General features: G+C 39.4%; 1 protein-coding gene across 1 annotated transcript in view; it reads right to left on the bottom strand.

The window, feature by feature from the left end:
- The window catches only part of LOC111866332 (glutamate receptor 1-like), a gene marked incomplete at its 3' end in the record, with an annotated part of 272,087 nt that overhangs the window by 36,059 nt on the left and 220,618 nt on the right, over positions 1 to 15,410 (bottom strand). The window contains exons 3-4 of the mRNA XM_033752203.1: positions 4,424 to 4,551; positions 803 to 932 (exon numbers count right to left, since the gene is read on the bottom strand). Of these exons, the coding sequence (XP_033608094.1) occupies positions 803 to 932; positions 4,424 to 4,551 (258 nt within the window). The remainder of the gene's footprint in view (positions 1 to 802; positions 933 to 4,423; positions 4,552 to 15,410) is intronic.

The following is a 15,410-nucleotide window of genomic DNA, read 5'->3' as shown; positions in this document are numbered from 1 at the left end:
TGCGTGAAAGTATAAATACTGCTTCTGATACTTAATTATGAGATTTCGTCTAATTTCTTTCTAGAGTTTCACTGTGCTTTCAAATAATCGCGTAACGGTTTCATTTGAGAACAGAAATCAGAATGTACATTATAATCTCGTATCATCCAATCTGTAGCAATTTTACATGCTCTTTCTCAACTCAGAGACTGGAATGTCACATCGTCATGCGCTTATTAAATTCGCTTGTCGGCAGCACGCCGGGTAATACAAGAGATTCAATACGAACTACATCAAAGCACACATAGTTTAAGTTTCACGCTTTGCTGGTTAATTCATTGTTTCTCTCGAATGCGCAGTAAAATAATAATCAGATCCATATCAGTCCTTCGCACATTCGTGTCTTCATGTTCTTCATATTGGATTGTTTCAGACTGTGTTTAAAGTAGTACCTAGCCAATAATTTACCTGTATGTGTCTGGAATAGAAACTTCAATGATTCTTTGTTCGGTGACTGAGTATTTTAGTTTCGCGTTTAATTTTAGTAATATATGCCGTATTAGTGCCTTTCTATAGACCACTTTATCGGTAACCTAGTCTGTTATGACATAAACTTGTCTGTGCTAGACCTCTGAGTGCACGCGCACAAAAATCGTGTAGGTTATCCACGGGTTCATAGGATCTGACTTAGAAGGTTAGTGCAAGAAATGTTAGCAGAGACAGCTTTTTCTTTCACCCCAATTGACAGTCCTTTCCCGCCACAATGAGCATTCTTGGACTATACTTGAAACAGAGAAGCAATACTCTACAGAACTGTACTTACCATCATGAGAATCGTAAAGATATATGATCTTCCTCCAACCGTAATACCGCACGACGTCAATGATAGCTTGATGGTAGTCCGGCCTCATGCTAATGGCGTAGTCTAAGAATCCCGATGATGGCGTTAACACCTAAAAGAGAGTAACATGTGCCTGTCAAATTGCTGACGATGAACTTCAGAATGCGAGGTTTTATACATACTGGTACTGGTTTAAATTATTTTGATTAGAGTCTGGTTTTATGTCAGCTTACATGGGTCATCCTGTTCTTAGAAAATTCTGACAGTTCAGCCATTATATCAGTTGGGATAAATAGATCGAGTCAGTTGGGTCAAGCGATAAAGCTTCTAACTTTTATTCGGGAGAGCTGGCTGACTCCTTCTGTTATTTTCCTCACTTCCCCCAGGCGAATACCGGGATAGCATTTTGAAATAGTCAACAGTCCTTTCCTTCCATATCCTTACCAAATCATCATCTCTACTGCTTAACGTTATATGGACTAAGTTACTGACAGCCACGGTACGCGGGTTCAAACCCGGCGGAGGTCGTGGAATTTTTAAGGGCGGAAAATTCAGGGAACAATTTCTCCGGGAGGGACTTTAAGCCGTGTGTCCCGTGTCGTAGATTTACGGCACGTAAAAGAACCTCATGTCTCTAGGAGACCTCTGAGCTAAATTATAGGCCCTTTCCCGCCCAAGTAGTCTCCAATGCCTCTGGTGGATGGGGGAAACATCAATGTACTGGGGACCGACCTCGTTGGCTCTACGGGGGCTGATGGCACGCACCGTTACCGGTATGGTATGGCGACAGTAGAAATTAAAAAGGGGGACGCACAATGGACCAATAACTGGTCTAAGTGCATAGGGAAACCCACCCCCTCTCATAACAAGACGCAAGCAAATATGGCTCCTCCCCCTTTACACATACTGACAGCCTCGTTAAATTAACATAAAAATAAATTACAGTATGAATAACTCAGGATAACGACAATCTATGGGCTTTAATTACAGTATTAAATTATCTTTTCGGCAACGAATCATGCTCGTTCTGTAGCTCACCAAGCCTTCTACACAAAGGGCCGGAAGCTACGTTCACCATTTCAAGTGCCGACTTTCCAAATGACCTCTACACTCCGAGCGGATAGAACGGCACAGCTGCTGACTGCTTCTTTCAGTTTCAGTCTCTGTATTTAAAAGGCAATCTGCAACTCATATTTTGCAGAAAATATAACTGCAGAACTAGTGGTGCCTTAAGAAAACGACGTAATTTCTCAGGCATTGGCGATAATAATAGGAAATGTTTGGAGATACTGACACCCTGAAGCTGAAATGACTGTTTCTCAGGTGGCAATGATAGTGACAAAATATTTATATAATGTCTATAATGTGAGATGTTCATTATGTGCAACAAAAAGAAATTGCAATCTTAAGCAAAAAACAGAAAGAAGTGGCTTTTCGAAAGAACTAACATAAGCCTGAAAGACCGAATATAGTGATAGAGAAACAATTAACATGTCAATTAATTTAAATACTTAATGCAACATGTATATGTAAAGCCATGAATGCGGGGAGTGGATTTATGTAAGTCCGTGGAAAAAATAACACAAAAAAGACTTTTGAAGAAGTAAATATCTTAAATACAATCGGCAGTGCATTTCCCCTCCACAACGAAATATACCATCAGTTTCATCAACCATAAATCCCATTTAAATCCATTTTATTTATTTAAATAACTGTGAGTCTACATGTGCAACCCATGACATTAAACTCATACGCATTTCGCAGTTTGTAGACTCCCACGATCTGGCAATCGGACGCTTCTGCAAAGTTCCCGTAAATAACTATCTTCATACAACAGAATCGTCCGTTATAGGGTGAATATCACTCAGATGACTAAGAAATTTCCTATATTTTCTGGAACGCAGAAGTTCATTGCCATGTTCACAAGAATCTTCCATCAGGCCCTGTAGTAAACAAAATTAATTCAGCCCAGAGCGTAAATATTTTCTTCTATCTACGCCTTGGCCTCCCTATTTCCTTGGGGGCTTTCGAATAAAGCTACGAATATAATCCTTATCTATTTTTAAATGCCACATGTCCAGCCAATCTCATTCTCCTTAACTGCAGATGTTCCAAAATATTTTTCTAATGTTCCGATAAAATATTAATTTTTTAAAGAGTGCTTACTCAAGCAGCTAATAATTAGGGTAAGTATGGGAGAAAAGGTGGCAATAAGATAAGGAAGCAATTTAATTCAGTGAATTATGGGAACTAATTACGTTTCTAATTGAGAATAGTGTAGCAATTCCGTCAGAACACAAGCCCCCCTACTAACTCCCCTTCCCCTCCAACTGATAAAGTGCAACGAGGTGTTTCACATACCAGAACTGTGAATGCAAATGTATCGCCATGTACTGTATCTTGTGTAAGGTATGTAGCAGCACCGATGGAAGCAATTATATGGTCGGTATATAGAGTCTCGTTTCATTCATTGCAAAGGGGCTTTATGATTTGACAAATACACAACATCTATAAAATGTACCTACTCTAATTAACATAAACTAAATACACGTGGTAGAATCAGTTCTTGACGACTAGAGTCTCTCATGTTCTAGTGTTTAAAGAAATTCCGCATTTTTCATAGAATTAAAAATGTTATTACCATGTTCAACAAAGCATAATACTGATCCCTATCATGAGGCAGCTGAATTCAGTCGAGGCCCATAAATCACATTTCCTTAATATCAAGTTTAATATTATCCTACCATCCTCACCTAAACCGTTATTCCGTAGGACAAGCACCTAGAGAAACGCGAAAATTCAAGGGCTGCACAGAACTGCAGAGCTTAAATTTTCAGATATATGCCTAAACAATAGTTCACAAAGAATTTTAAACTTTGTCGTGACCCGAGCGCGGAATGTAAAGGAAATGTTTATATTTCGCGCAATTATATTACAAGAACAAAGATTTAAGATTCGAATCCACACTATTCTGAGACAGATAATGAGAACACAGAATTTTAGGCTAATATAGTATAAGGACATGACACCAATTTACTGAGTTAATACACGTATAGTTGCTAGTGGGACAATGGGACAATATTGAACATGAGCAAGGGAGAACTTGGGTTTATTTTTGTATTAATTTCTTATGATGGGATGAGACTATGTCCAATTTTTAACGTCGTCCACTATTTGGAGTAAGCTATCAGCCCCTGTTGATTTGTGGTGATAAACGTCGAAGAGTCGGTGGAGTGAGAATTAGCAAGGGAAGCTAAAGTACCTGCCCCAGTGCCACTTGTCTACCACAAATCTTACATGATTTGACCTGAGATCGAACCCGGACCGCCGCGGTGGGAAGCCGGCGACTAATTATCTGAGCTATGGTACGACCAAGAACTTGGATTACTTTAAGCACTGTTCCATCATTTGCCCGGAAACTTCTGCGTTATATCACCGTGTAAAATTATAAATGAGTGCCAACGTTTCGAAAGGACTTTCTGCCTGCATACTCAGTATGAAACACAATACAAGAATTCAACCCTGAAAATGTTCCACCTACCAAATTACACGGTGTCATAGCCCAGAAAACCACAATATGGAATTTCAAATGGCCAGACTTACCTTCTCCGGGAACCAGGGCGTCACGAAGGGCATCTTGAAGGTGTTGCTGTAGGAGTGCAGAGTGTCGAATGAGTCGGGGTTCACGGCCCCGAGCATGGAAAATACACCTCTCGAGAACTGCTTGCATACTGCAACAGAAAGCATATAGATTTGCATGGTACCTGGCTTACCCAGTGTGAGTTAGATAGCGTCCCATGGCAGAGTGAGATGCATATTGAAATGTGTGTGTGGTGTGTGGTGTTAGTGCTTGTGTTTGGAGGAATGATTGGGTAGTGCCAAATTTTGACGCCACCCCAGAACCTGTGTCAAAGTTCTTGTAGTACCAGACATAATTTCATTCGCAGTAACCTATCTCTTGGACGAAATGTTCTAGAATATGGAGCAGAAATTCTTAACGTTAGAATGGACGATAGATAAGAGTGAAGGAGGATATGTTGTAACTTGTGTCAGGTGTCAAATGATATACTTGTCAGTTATGTTGTTCGTTAGCGCTATATCAATTGGTGGTGTTATCCAAACTTCAGTGTTCTAATAGTAGGATGAATATGAATGGGATGTGTGAGGGTAATATTCCATGGAATAGTTCTCTAACTTAAATTATATATACGAAAATATACAATGGACAGAATGTTGAGATGAAGCTGAAAAACATAGAGAGTTATCAAATTATTAAGGATCAACACAGTGATTATCTGTGTTAGGGCGGAACTGAAAACATGCGCTTTGCTAGGAGTGTTTTATTATTAGCGAAAATTCTTAAGCACATGGAAAGAAGGGGCTAAAGTATTGATTCTTCATATGCCCTACATTAGTGCTAGCATCCTTTAATATAATATCTGTAAAACAGCAGATTCTTTAATTTCACATCTTTGAATATTATTCATAAAATAATACTTTTAGAATGGAATTTGATTGTGGATCAATATCTCAAATATATTTATTTTTCTTTTCACAAAATGTGAATTATTTTCCACCCGACTTGTAGCTTTCTTAAATTCTTGGATCTTGCTAACTCGCTAACTTCTTGGCACATTGTTCTTCTTGAAAAGCTAATAGTTGCTCAGTAGTTCAATGAAATCTCAATAATTCGAAAATTAATTTCATTATTTAAAGAGTCAATCACCGGTCCATAATAATGAGACAGATGAATCCATTTCACACTTCCATACTCAGGTTCTATAATCCGTCTATTATTGTCCTTCCATCAACTACTAGGTCACCCAAGCGATCTCTTCATCAGGTTTTCCGACTTAACATTTTGTATGAATTTCTCAACTATCCCATGCCCATCAAATCCTTCGTGATTTGGGCTCGGGTCTTGCTTGGTGTATGACATAGTAGGAAACTGAAGTCCTGTACAGAAAATTTCCTCCCTGTTCTGTGATGTGGCTGTTTCATTTTACCTTACTCCAAACAACCGGTCAAAAGCAACGCTAAGAAAAGTTGTTGAAAGTGTCGTTTAGTGCGAGAGAGTAGGAGAGAGGGAGACACTCCGCCCTTTGCAACTTTCTGAAGAAGACGAAAGAAAGTCCATCGTGTTTCATCCCTCTCCTCTCTGAACATTTCCCTTCCCTTGGGACCCCATCAACACTTCTATATCATCCAAGACTCTCACATCGGCGTCCTACTCTTAAGACACTTTTATTTCAAAAGCTACGACAAGGTGAAAAATTATACTCACTGTATTCTTGGCAACATTATTAAACATGAAGGCGAAGAATACGAGGAGGTGACTATTGTTCGCGGCTTCTAAAGTACGAAAGATGGCGGTGGCTCCACGATTGTCGTCATTTTCCTGTCTTCTGGGACTTTTAAGTGATCATCATTTAGCTGACGGCTTTGTGTACAGCGAAGGAAGTCTCATTGTTCTCCGTTTGCAATTACGGCTCGAGGAAGTAACGCTTCTTGTGCTTTGCAGACAGATGGCCGCATTCGATTACTCTCTAAGGCAGCTGAGCACTCTTGTTTGAGACGTGTGTGTTATTCTGATGGCCGTAATTATCCCAATTTCCCTTAATAATACTGGTTGGACTTGAGACAGTGTTTATGAGCGAACTGTTTACGATTACGTGGATTGGGAATGGAGGTAATGTGCTTGACCCCAGTCTGTTTCTACACCCGGGAGCAGTACATTCTGAAGGAAGTGTTCTCAACACAGACCACCTATAGAAATATCCTATCTTATGTCCTGTTCCAATGATAAATTTCTGAGTAATTCCAATAACATAAGGAAAAAATTAAATAAAATAACCATTTTTCCATGAAGAATATGAGGGTTTAGAAGTAAAATTCCACGCATTCTTAATTTTTGTATTATATGGGATGTCTGGTCAGATCCAAAACCCAGCGGGTTTCTTCGTGGGGAAGAGTTCCCGGCATGCACTTGATAAGGGGGCCTGTGGGCCCAAGAGTCTATCTGGACTGGTTGACGAAAACAATTATCTGTGCCCCTTCCAGGAACTGAGTTCCGGAAGTCGCTTATAGTATACTCACTATACTCACAAGGAATGAATGCATAAGTTTAATGACTTTTAAAGCATTTAGCAAATACTTTTAATTAAATATATTTTGGTGTCTTTCATATAAGATTATTGACGGTATACTTACGATCTAAAATGATACTTACTGATCTACACTAACTCCTCCCCAATCATATTTCACTGTACATTTATGTTTTAATATCACATAAAATGTCTTCTCTTCTTCTTCTCGTATGAAATGGTGGGATTTCCTCTCAGAGATCAAGAATCTTCGGGTTCTGCTACCAGAGGTATGAGGGCTGTTATATAGAGATATAGACCTACCCAGTGATAGCCATTTTGAAAGCACCCTTACTATTTCAGAACGCTCTGAATAGAAGTTCATGTAGTCAGATCTTCTACAGTTCTGTAATAAGGAAGCCTGGCGTTTGATGATCATCCGAATTCTCATTGAAGTGCCATAATTTTTCCAGGCACAATATATTGGGTTCCAAGTATCTGTTTCCGGAAATACGCGTATAACGACGGAATCCTTATCGTCGAAGTCTGAATAAAATTTACGATACTTTACCACAATTTCCTTCTCTGTACAGACTCCCGCAGCGTTGTGCTTAAGCATACGGACGTCTTTACTCTACCACAGCAAATAAAGTCATCTAGATTCTGAAGGGTTCTGATGATGCTGTATAACCCTCAGAATTACAGATTTTTTTTTATTTTGTCAACAAGATCACATGACAATATGGAAATCTTAAAATTACTCCTAAACATTGCTGTTCGTGGTTTTGCTTTTTGCCTCAATTTGTTGTATTTAATTGCCACTTCTTTTTCTCTCTTACGCTTAGTTACGTTCATATATTATCAAAAATGTTATTGTACAATTTCCTGTTAACTCCAGCTGACAAATCATGATCCCATGTATTTTATAGCTGTAGTCATACTGACATAAGTTGTCCAGTGATTGAGTTGGGTTCCTTCTAACGGACGTAATATAGTATGCCTCCCTCTTCTTCACCTGAGGACGGAGACGGATCCAGTTTCCGAAACATTATGTTCTTTTGTGTTCCTTAAAACAAGGGACTATGGAAAGAGTCCACAAACCAAGTAATTCCGAATAAAGGGCTGCGCCAAAGCTCAAGCGGTTAGTTGCTGGTTTCCCACCGGGGCTGCCCGGGTTAGATCCCGGGTCTGGTCAAGTGGGATTTGTGGTGGGACAAAGTGGCGCTGGGGCAGGTTTTCTCCTAACACTTCGGTTTCCCCTGCCAATCTTCATTCCACCAATTGCTCCACAATCACCCTCACATATCATCTGAGGCTGGTACAATAGGCAAGAATTTGCCGCAGTGCAAGGGACTTAGTCCCACCCCACTAGCAATAAAAAAAGTCGGAATAAAACTTCTGTTTTCCTGACTTTGAATTATTTGAAATTCTGTACCTTCATATCTTCGTTGTTGTCTTTGAAAATCCCAAATCCAGTGTACGTATACATTATGCTTAATTTTATAAAGGAGAGTCCAATCGATCGGGAATCACTGGAGTAGCTGAAAAAGAAGCAGGACATTCCTCTGAAACACTCGTATATATATCTACCGAACTACACGGTCTCGCATCCCAGTAAGCGGTAATCTTAATATTTACTGCTGTGAGAACCTCACAGCTCGTCAATCAATCCTTTCGACTGGGCACTGATTAGACATAACATAAGACGCTTCAGTGGTCACAAATTGTTCGTATTCAGGAGGAGCTGGGTTCAAGTCGCAACCCAGAAAAAATTATCCGATATTTTTGCGTATTTACCCACTCCCTCTCTTGTAATAACGGGATAGTAATTTGAAATATACTGAAGACAGTCCCGTCCGCACCATTCATTTCAGCTTCATTATTGAGACATCAACTATTTGTTCGACGCTACAGAAGCTAAGCAGTTGATGGAGCCGTTGAATGTACCAAGAATAAATAGATGCACGATTTTGATTTTGCCCTCGTGCGAAATGAACTTCCACAGCCGACGTTCTTGTTTCTAAGAAGAAGACATAAGCACGAATATATTCCGGAAATAATAGGACGCCTCTTCCCACATATTGATTTGTAGCAGGCATATATCTGAAAATGTAGATTTGCATGGAATATTTTCTCCCATCTTTATATTTGTGGATTGGTTTTTGTTTTATTTAGTAATATTTGTGACCGAATACGCATCCCTCAGCGTACTGAAAATGAATGTCCCTGCTGGATATCGTTCTTTTAATTGAATTTTGTACTGTCGTGCAAGTAACTGTTTAGACGCGAAACCGTAAAAATGAGAAAGAGAACATGGAATATTTGGCATCATTCTCACGACATGGTGGAAATTCTGGAAGCCTCACATAAGCTCCATTTATGTTCTACCTATATGTGTGGTTTTACACTAATAAATCACGTATTCTTTCCTGTCCAATTAAAGGCCGCGGCTCGAACCTCAGTCTGACAGTAAAGTAACCCGATTTATGTCTCTCAGATAGCTTGTAATTTGATCACGTTGGATCACGTGACTAAATAAATCCGAGGTTTTGAACCGAATAGTCATTGGGATTGTTTGACTTGTGATTCACGTAATTGCTTAACTGTCGCAATATTTTGGTTGCTTGTCAAATAAAACAGAAGAAACTGTTTTCAAACTTGGGCAGATATTTTGGAAAACCTAATGACTGATTATTTAAGTGAATCCTTCAGTGCAAACCAGAAAGAGAAAGCCAGTTTTCAAGAGATGTGTACAATCTTCGAGACCACCAAGTAAATGGGAATATCAACATGAAACACAAAAAATGCTAATCTGCTTCCTGCGAGCTTCATAACTTGTAAGCTTCTCCATTTATACTCGTAATTAGAATGATCTAGTCAAGGAGGATGAGATGGGCATGGCATGTAGCACAAATGGGGGGAGAGGAGAAATGTGTATACGATATTGGTGAGAAAGTCGGAATGAAGGAGACCACTGGGAAGACCAAAGCGTAGATGGGTGAATAATTTTAAAATGGACCTCAGAGAGATAGGATGGGATGGTATGGATTAGATTGATCTGGCTCAGGATAGAGACCAGTGTAGGGCTCTTATGAACACTGTAATGAACCTTCGGTTTCCATAAAATGCTGGGAAGTTGTTGAGCAGCTGCACAATTGGCAGCTTCTCAAGAAGGGCTCAGCTCCATGAGTGAATCTTCTTGCTGTATATCATGTAAATTATCCATTACCATTATTTTTCCTTATGAACACTCATATAGATACACCACATTAAATTCTGGAAGGTTTGCAGCAATGCATTCATAAAACAGGATCAAATATTTTGTCGGATGAGCGGAATTTGAAAAGCGACAACATGCGTTCCCACATGGCATTTAGAAAGAATGATTCTCTTTTGCACAGTTAAAACGAATAACATTACTGGAATGCTCGCCATTCTTCATTTATTTTGACGGTGTGTGACAGTCGAGTAAATGTTTATTTTTGAATAACTTCTAATTATGTGAGGAGAGAGTTTAGACTTGATTATGTCTGTGACAATAGTCGATTTGTTACACAAATATTTTGTTGGACAGTTTTGATTATGTGGGGCATTTTTGACGTATAAAACCTCCCCGAAAGTAGGTCCGTTTCTAATTGCAGATGTAGGCCTAAGGAGGAAAAAAACCGGACACAGTTGGGTCCGTTGGAAGTAGTCCAGTGACGAAAGGAGCTTTTTCTAAACGTCTAACTGCACTTCAGCATAATATTCGTGTAGTAGTGCAAGGTATTTCGGAAAGTAATTCCCAGCAACGTTTCCAGCCATGGCAGTGGGGCGGAATGCAACACGCATTGAGGTTCCGCGACACATTATTTTACGAGGAATAAGCCCATTTATTTTTCAGACTTTGTGTAAGTGGTCAAGATGAGTTCAGAAACAATTTGACGACATTTGCAGTGCGGATCTAAGCAAATCCATAAAAAGTACTTAATTAAGGACACTTGGTAATCTGGCAGAAACTCTAAGTGGGTGCTTTCGAGCGTAATCACCACCACACAAAACTGCTCAATAAAAATGATCATTGATGGATGAATAAATAGGGAAGAATATAAATAATTTATCTTATCTTCAGTTTATGCTTTATTTAAATTATTTTAGTCGTGTATGAAGACTTCTTGGCCCAAGATACTGTGAATAATATTTTGTCTATTTTCGAGAAAATAATTTCCCTTTTACGTTAACAATTTTCATGTGGTTACGGACTATATTCAGTTAAAAAATGTTTTTCGAAGACAAACTTAAGCTGCTAAGGTTTGAAACTGTGGGCTGTGTATTCCAAGGCGACAAGGAATAGCTTTAAAGTACCGGGAAGTATTGCTAAAGTTGCTTCAGTATTTCTTAACAAGGCTTACAAAGATCACAACTTGTAGCCTGTATGGGACGGCTGTCACCTTCTTAAATGTTTTTAACAAAGGACATATTAACTTTATGGGCAGCAGAGCCCATCAAACACTTTAAAAGAATGGCTGAATTTGCAGTCAGATGAATGATGAATACAGACATTATAAAATGTATTAATTCCTTGGTGTGTAGGATGATTTTCCTTACAGTTTATTATTGAAACATGCATTAGCATTTTAGAATATATATTTACGGAATTCTCACTCCGGTGATCATGAAGAGCTTTATCTTCTGGTATATAACGCCATGTAATCCTTTAAAAGTCAACTTATGTGTCGGTTTCGAGTTCTACAAATAAGTGAAGCAAGAAACCAGCATGAAGCAGGTAGCAAGCAGAGTCTGCTTTTTCCTCTGAAATGTCGGTTAAATTCATACTTATGACGTATATGTACTGTTTTGAAAGTAATTGCACCGTCTCACGATGATTCTTCGGAGTCGGGATTCTTTAGTGAGTATAATGACTGGAATACCGGGGTTCGATTTCCGACAGGAGCAGGAGTTTTACCTTCACCACTTTGTTGGGCCGACCAGCATCTCTGCTTCAGTGGATACTAAGATGTATTAAACCCGGGAAAAGCAAGCAGGGACTGAATCTGGTCACTCACCTCCAACCAGTGCCGATGCTATGTTACACGTGTCTTCATGGTATGGTGCTTAATTAAGAACAGGTACAACTCGAATGTATTTCAAAGATTTCTAAATTCCCGGATGTAGCACCGTGTAGAAAGCTAGAAGGTTATCCGAAAATTTACTGACTCACCTTCAGAATCGAAGAGTAAGTCAAGCAAGCATCAGAAGAAAGAGAAGCCCCTTCGGCACTCAAAATGGAAGTAGCAGGTTCTTCCGAAATGCTGACAGTAATCTACCAGACTGCCAAACATCACACCCGAGAAGACGACAATCTTCATTGTTGCAGCCGTGCGAAGCCCAAACGTCCATGTCTTGTGTCTAGAATCCATGCGCTTAGGTGTGAGTTTGTCACTCACCAAGGTCCTCACACACTTCTCTAAATTCACTCGGTATGTAATTATGTTTAATGAGTATCATGGAATAAACAGAAAGCAAGTACAGCTACAGACCGTGTAACAAGATGAAAGAACAGTGAATAGAGACTAAGGTGTGTTCTCTGGTTTGGTGGCTCCCAGCGGGAGGGTACCTGGCAATTCTCTGGATCTTACGAGTATTATGCATACTGCTACGTAGCTAACACCATCGGGCTCCAATTTTCCTGTCTCCTTCCTTGTCTACTCTGCAGTCTTCCAGTGTTTTCTTCTGATTGCAAGTTTACAGTTTCTTGGAGTAGAGAAAATTTACGAATACATTTTGTGCCTTCCCTCCGTGTCGTTTTCTTTGGACTGCTGTGAGGGGGAATCATTGGCGGATCCTGTCACAGTCGAATTATAAGCTTCCAACGTTATATTTTGAATCGAAAAAGGTCATTAGCATTCACAAGTTTAAATTTATATTTGTATGCTGTGTGTCGTAGGGCAGTTGGGTTAAGTAAAAGTGCAGATAAGTTATCTTCTGCTAATCTGGCTGTCTTTTCCCTTCATTCGTGTTTCTGTAACGGGGGGAATTTTATTCTACTCATAAGTTCAACAAATCTTTCAGATTCATTTAATGTACGGAAAAATGCTCTGAAATGTTCTCATAGTAATCCTATGAATATAAACTTGTAAGGTAAAGTTATCCCTGTGCTTAACTAATTAAACACTACGCCACGAAGGCCAATGGGGAGTAGATGTATAGATCCTCATTTTATTGACCTCGGCACTAGTGGAGGTGCGCCCCAACCACGTTACTCCCAAGGAAAAGGCCCCCGGTTACCATTGTATAGGAGGTTGGGTGGACCCCAAAGCCGGTCTGGACGATATATAGAAGAGTGAAAGTTTTTGCCCCACCGGGACTCGAACTCCGACTCCTCCGTCCTCCAGCCCGTAACCAGTCACTATACTGACTGAGCTATCCCGATTCCTGACTTGTATAACTTTTTTTTTTTCTATTTCTTCATACTAGATTCATAAAAGGCGTCTCTATGACAACTTTTTTTTTTCCTTGGCACTATAGCCCCAGTGGGCCTAGGCCTACCTCTATGAACTTCTCCGATGACATAACTTATTGGATTGAATATCACTGATATTTTCTTCTTTCCAATATCCTGTTGATCGAGCTGGTTGAACAGTAACCAATATAGCATTAATATACGTAAACTCGCATTCAATATTAAAAGACATATGAAAAATAGATATTTCTTATTATTCTTATTTTGTGATATGTCCAATTCATATATTTTCAAACCAGTAATGTGACATCGTAAATCTAGCTGAGATATCCAAGGGATATTTGCAAGATAAATTTGTGAAACCAGTTATGGGATTGGTCTGAAGGCGGCATTGCAACCTCGACCTTCGCCACAGATATATTTCTACTACTATTAGGTTATTCATTCTGCGAAATCGTGATTGGACGTAAGAACTGGTCAGTGGGAGAGGTCATCTGTGGACAGGGTAGCTACAGATTGGACTTGTTCATTTCCACGTCTTCTCATTTCGTGACCATTCAGAGCAATGCACAAATGCGGAACTCTCTACAGATGACAAATGCTGTTTGTTGATACCGTGTATTCAGTGAAATTTGCAATTTAATGTTTAGAGGGGCGGACAAATTGTGGGGACGAATTCCACATAGTGAAACAATAAAAATGCCCATATCGACACGTGTCCGGAAACATTGGTTTGTTGTTTATAGCTGAAAGAGTACATTTATAATAAATGCTCAAAAATTTCCTCTGTGAGATTCAGTTCACAGCTCTACACGTCTTATCCTGGACGGCTGCATCCGTTCAAAGATGCTAGTGTAGCTGCTGTTAGACTGACAGACAGCCACAGTGTAATAGTGAAGTTCCTCTTCATTGTCAACAGGAACTGCATACACGAGGATATTTAGGTATGTTCACAGGTAAATATCCAGAGGCTTCAGACCTGGCGAGTGTGGGGGCCATGCAATTGAGCCTCCTCTACCAACCCAACGACCATAACAGGTGTTTTTTTTCCATGAATGCAGCCTGTTGTGTATCATATATTATTTCTTACTGAAAACCGTCACAACACAACATCAGTAACAATTGTAAACAGCTCTAGAAGATAACTTTGCTACATGTTTCGGCCTTCCATAAGGCCATCATCAGGCAAATACATTAAATCTTTCGTTATTGAATTGCATGTTAAATATAAGTCACAGTGCTGAACTTCCAAGTATATATGTACAATGGTATAAAATGATATGAGTGAATACAAATATAAATCTATCTAGAAAGCAGTTTTCAGGGATTTGGCACCGTGTATATGTGTTGTTAACCTACGTTCCTCCGAAACGTCGGTTAACACCACATATACACGGTGACAAATCCCAGAAAACTGCTTTCTTCATAGTCACCGCCGTGAAAGCCTCAAATCTTTCCTAGATTTATTTCTCCATCAAATCGGACGTTTACACAACGGAGTGGCCCGTCAAATAGTAACAAATATAAAGCAATAGCATGCTTAATAACAACGGGCCTCCGGACACCACATCAGCCATTGTGTACACAATATGTCCGTATAAGCATTGCATGTATTATGTTTGCAACTACCAACTTCCAAGTAACATCGCATATACAATTTTTAACTATACTTTTGTCTATGTAACTGATCAATTAAGATTTTAACTTTTATTGTAATTTATATTTGTATTCACTCATATAATTTTATACCATTGTACATATATACGTATACTTGGAAGTTTAGCACTGTGACTTATATTTAACATGCAATTTAATAACGAAAGGTTTAATGTATTTGCCTGATGATGGCCTTATGGAAGACCGAAACATGTAGCAAAGGTATCTTCTAGAGCTGCTTACAAGTGTTACTGATGTTGTGTTGTGACGGTTATCAGTAAGAAATAATATGTGACAGGTCTTATTGAGAACATCGCACAGAGCACGGCTAAAATGTGCCGGAGCACCATCTTGCATGCAACACATTCGTGCCCCGACTGCTAGTGGCACATCCTCCAATAGCTTCGGG

This window comes from Cryptotermes secundus, unplaced genomic scaffold, assembly GCF_002891405.2.
Source record: "Cryptotermes secundus unplaced genomic scaffold, Csec_1.0 scaffold40, whole genome shotgun sequence".
Classification (NCBI taxonomy): Eukaryota; Metazoa; Arthropoda; class Insecta; order Blattodea; family Kalotermitidae; genus Cryptotermes; species Cryptotermes secundus.
Note: the sequence above shows the minus strand (reverse complement) of the source record. Positions and strands in the feature narration are given on the sequence as shown.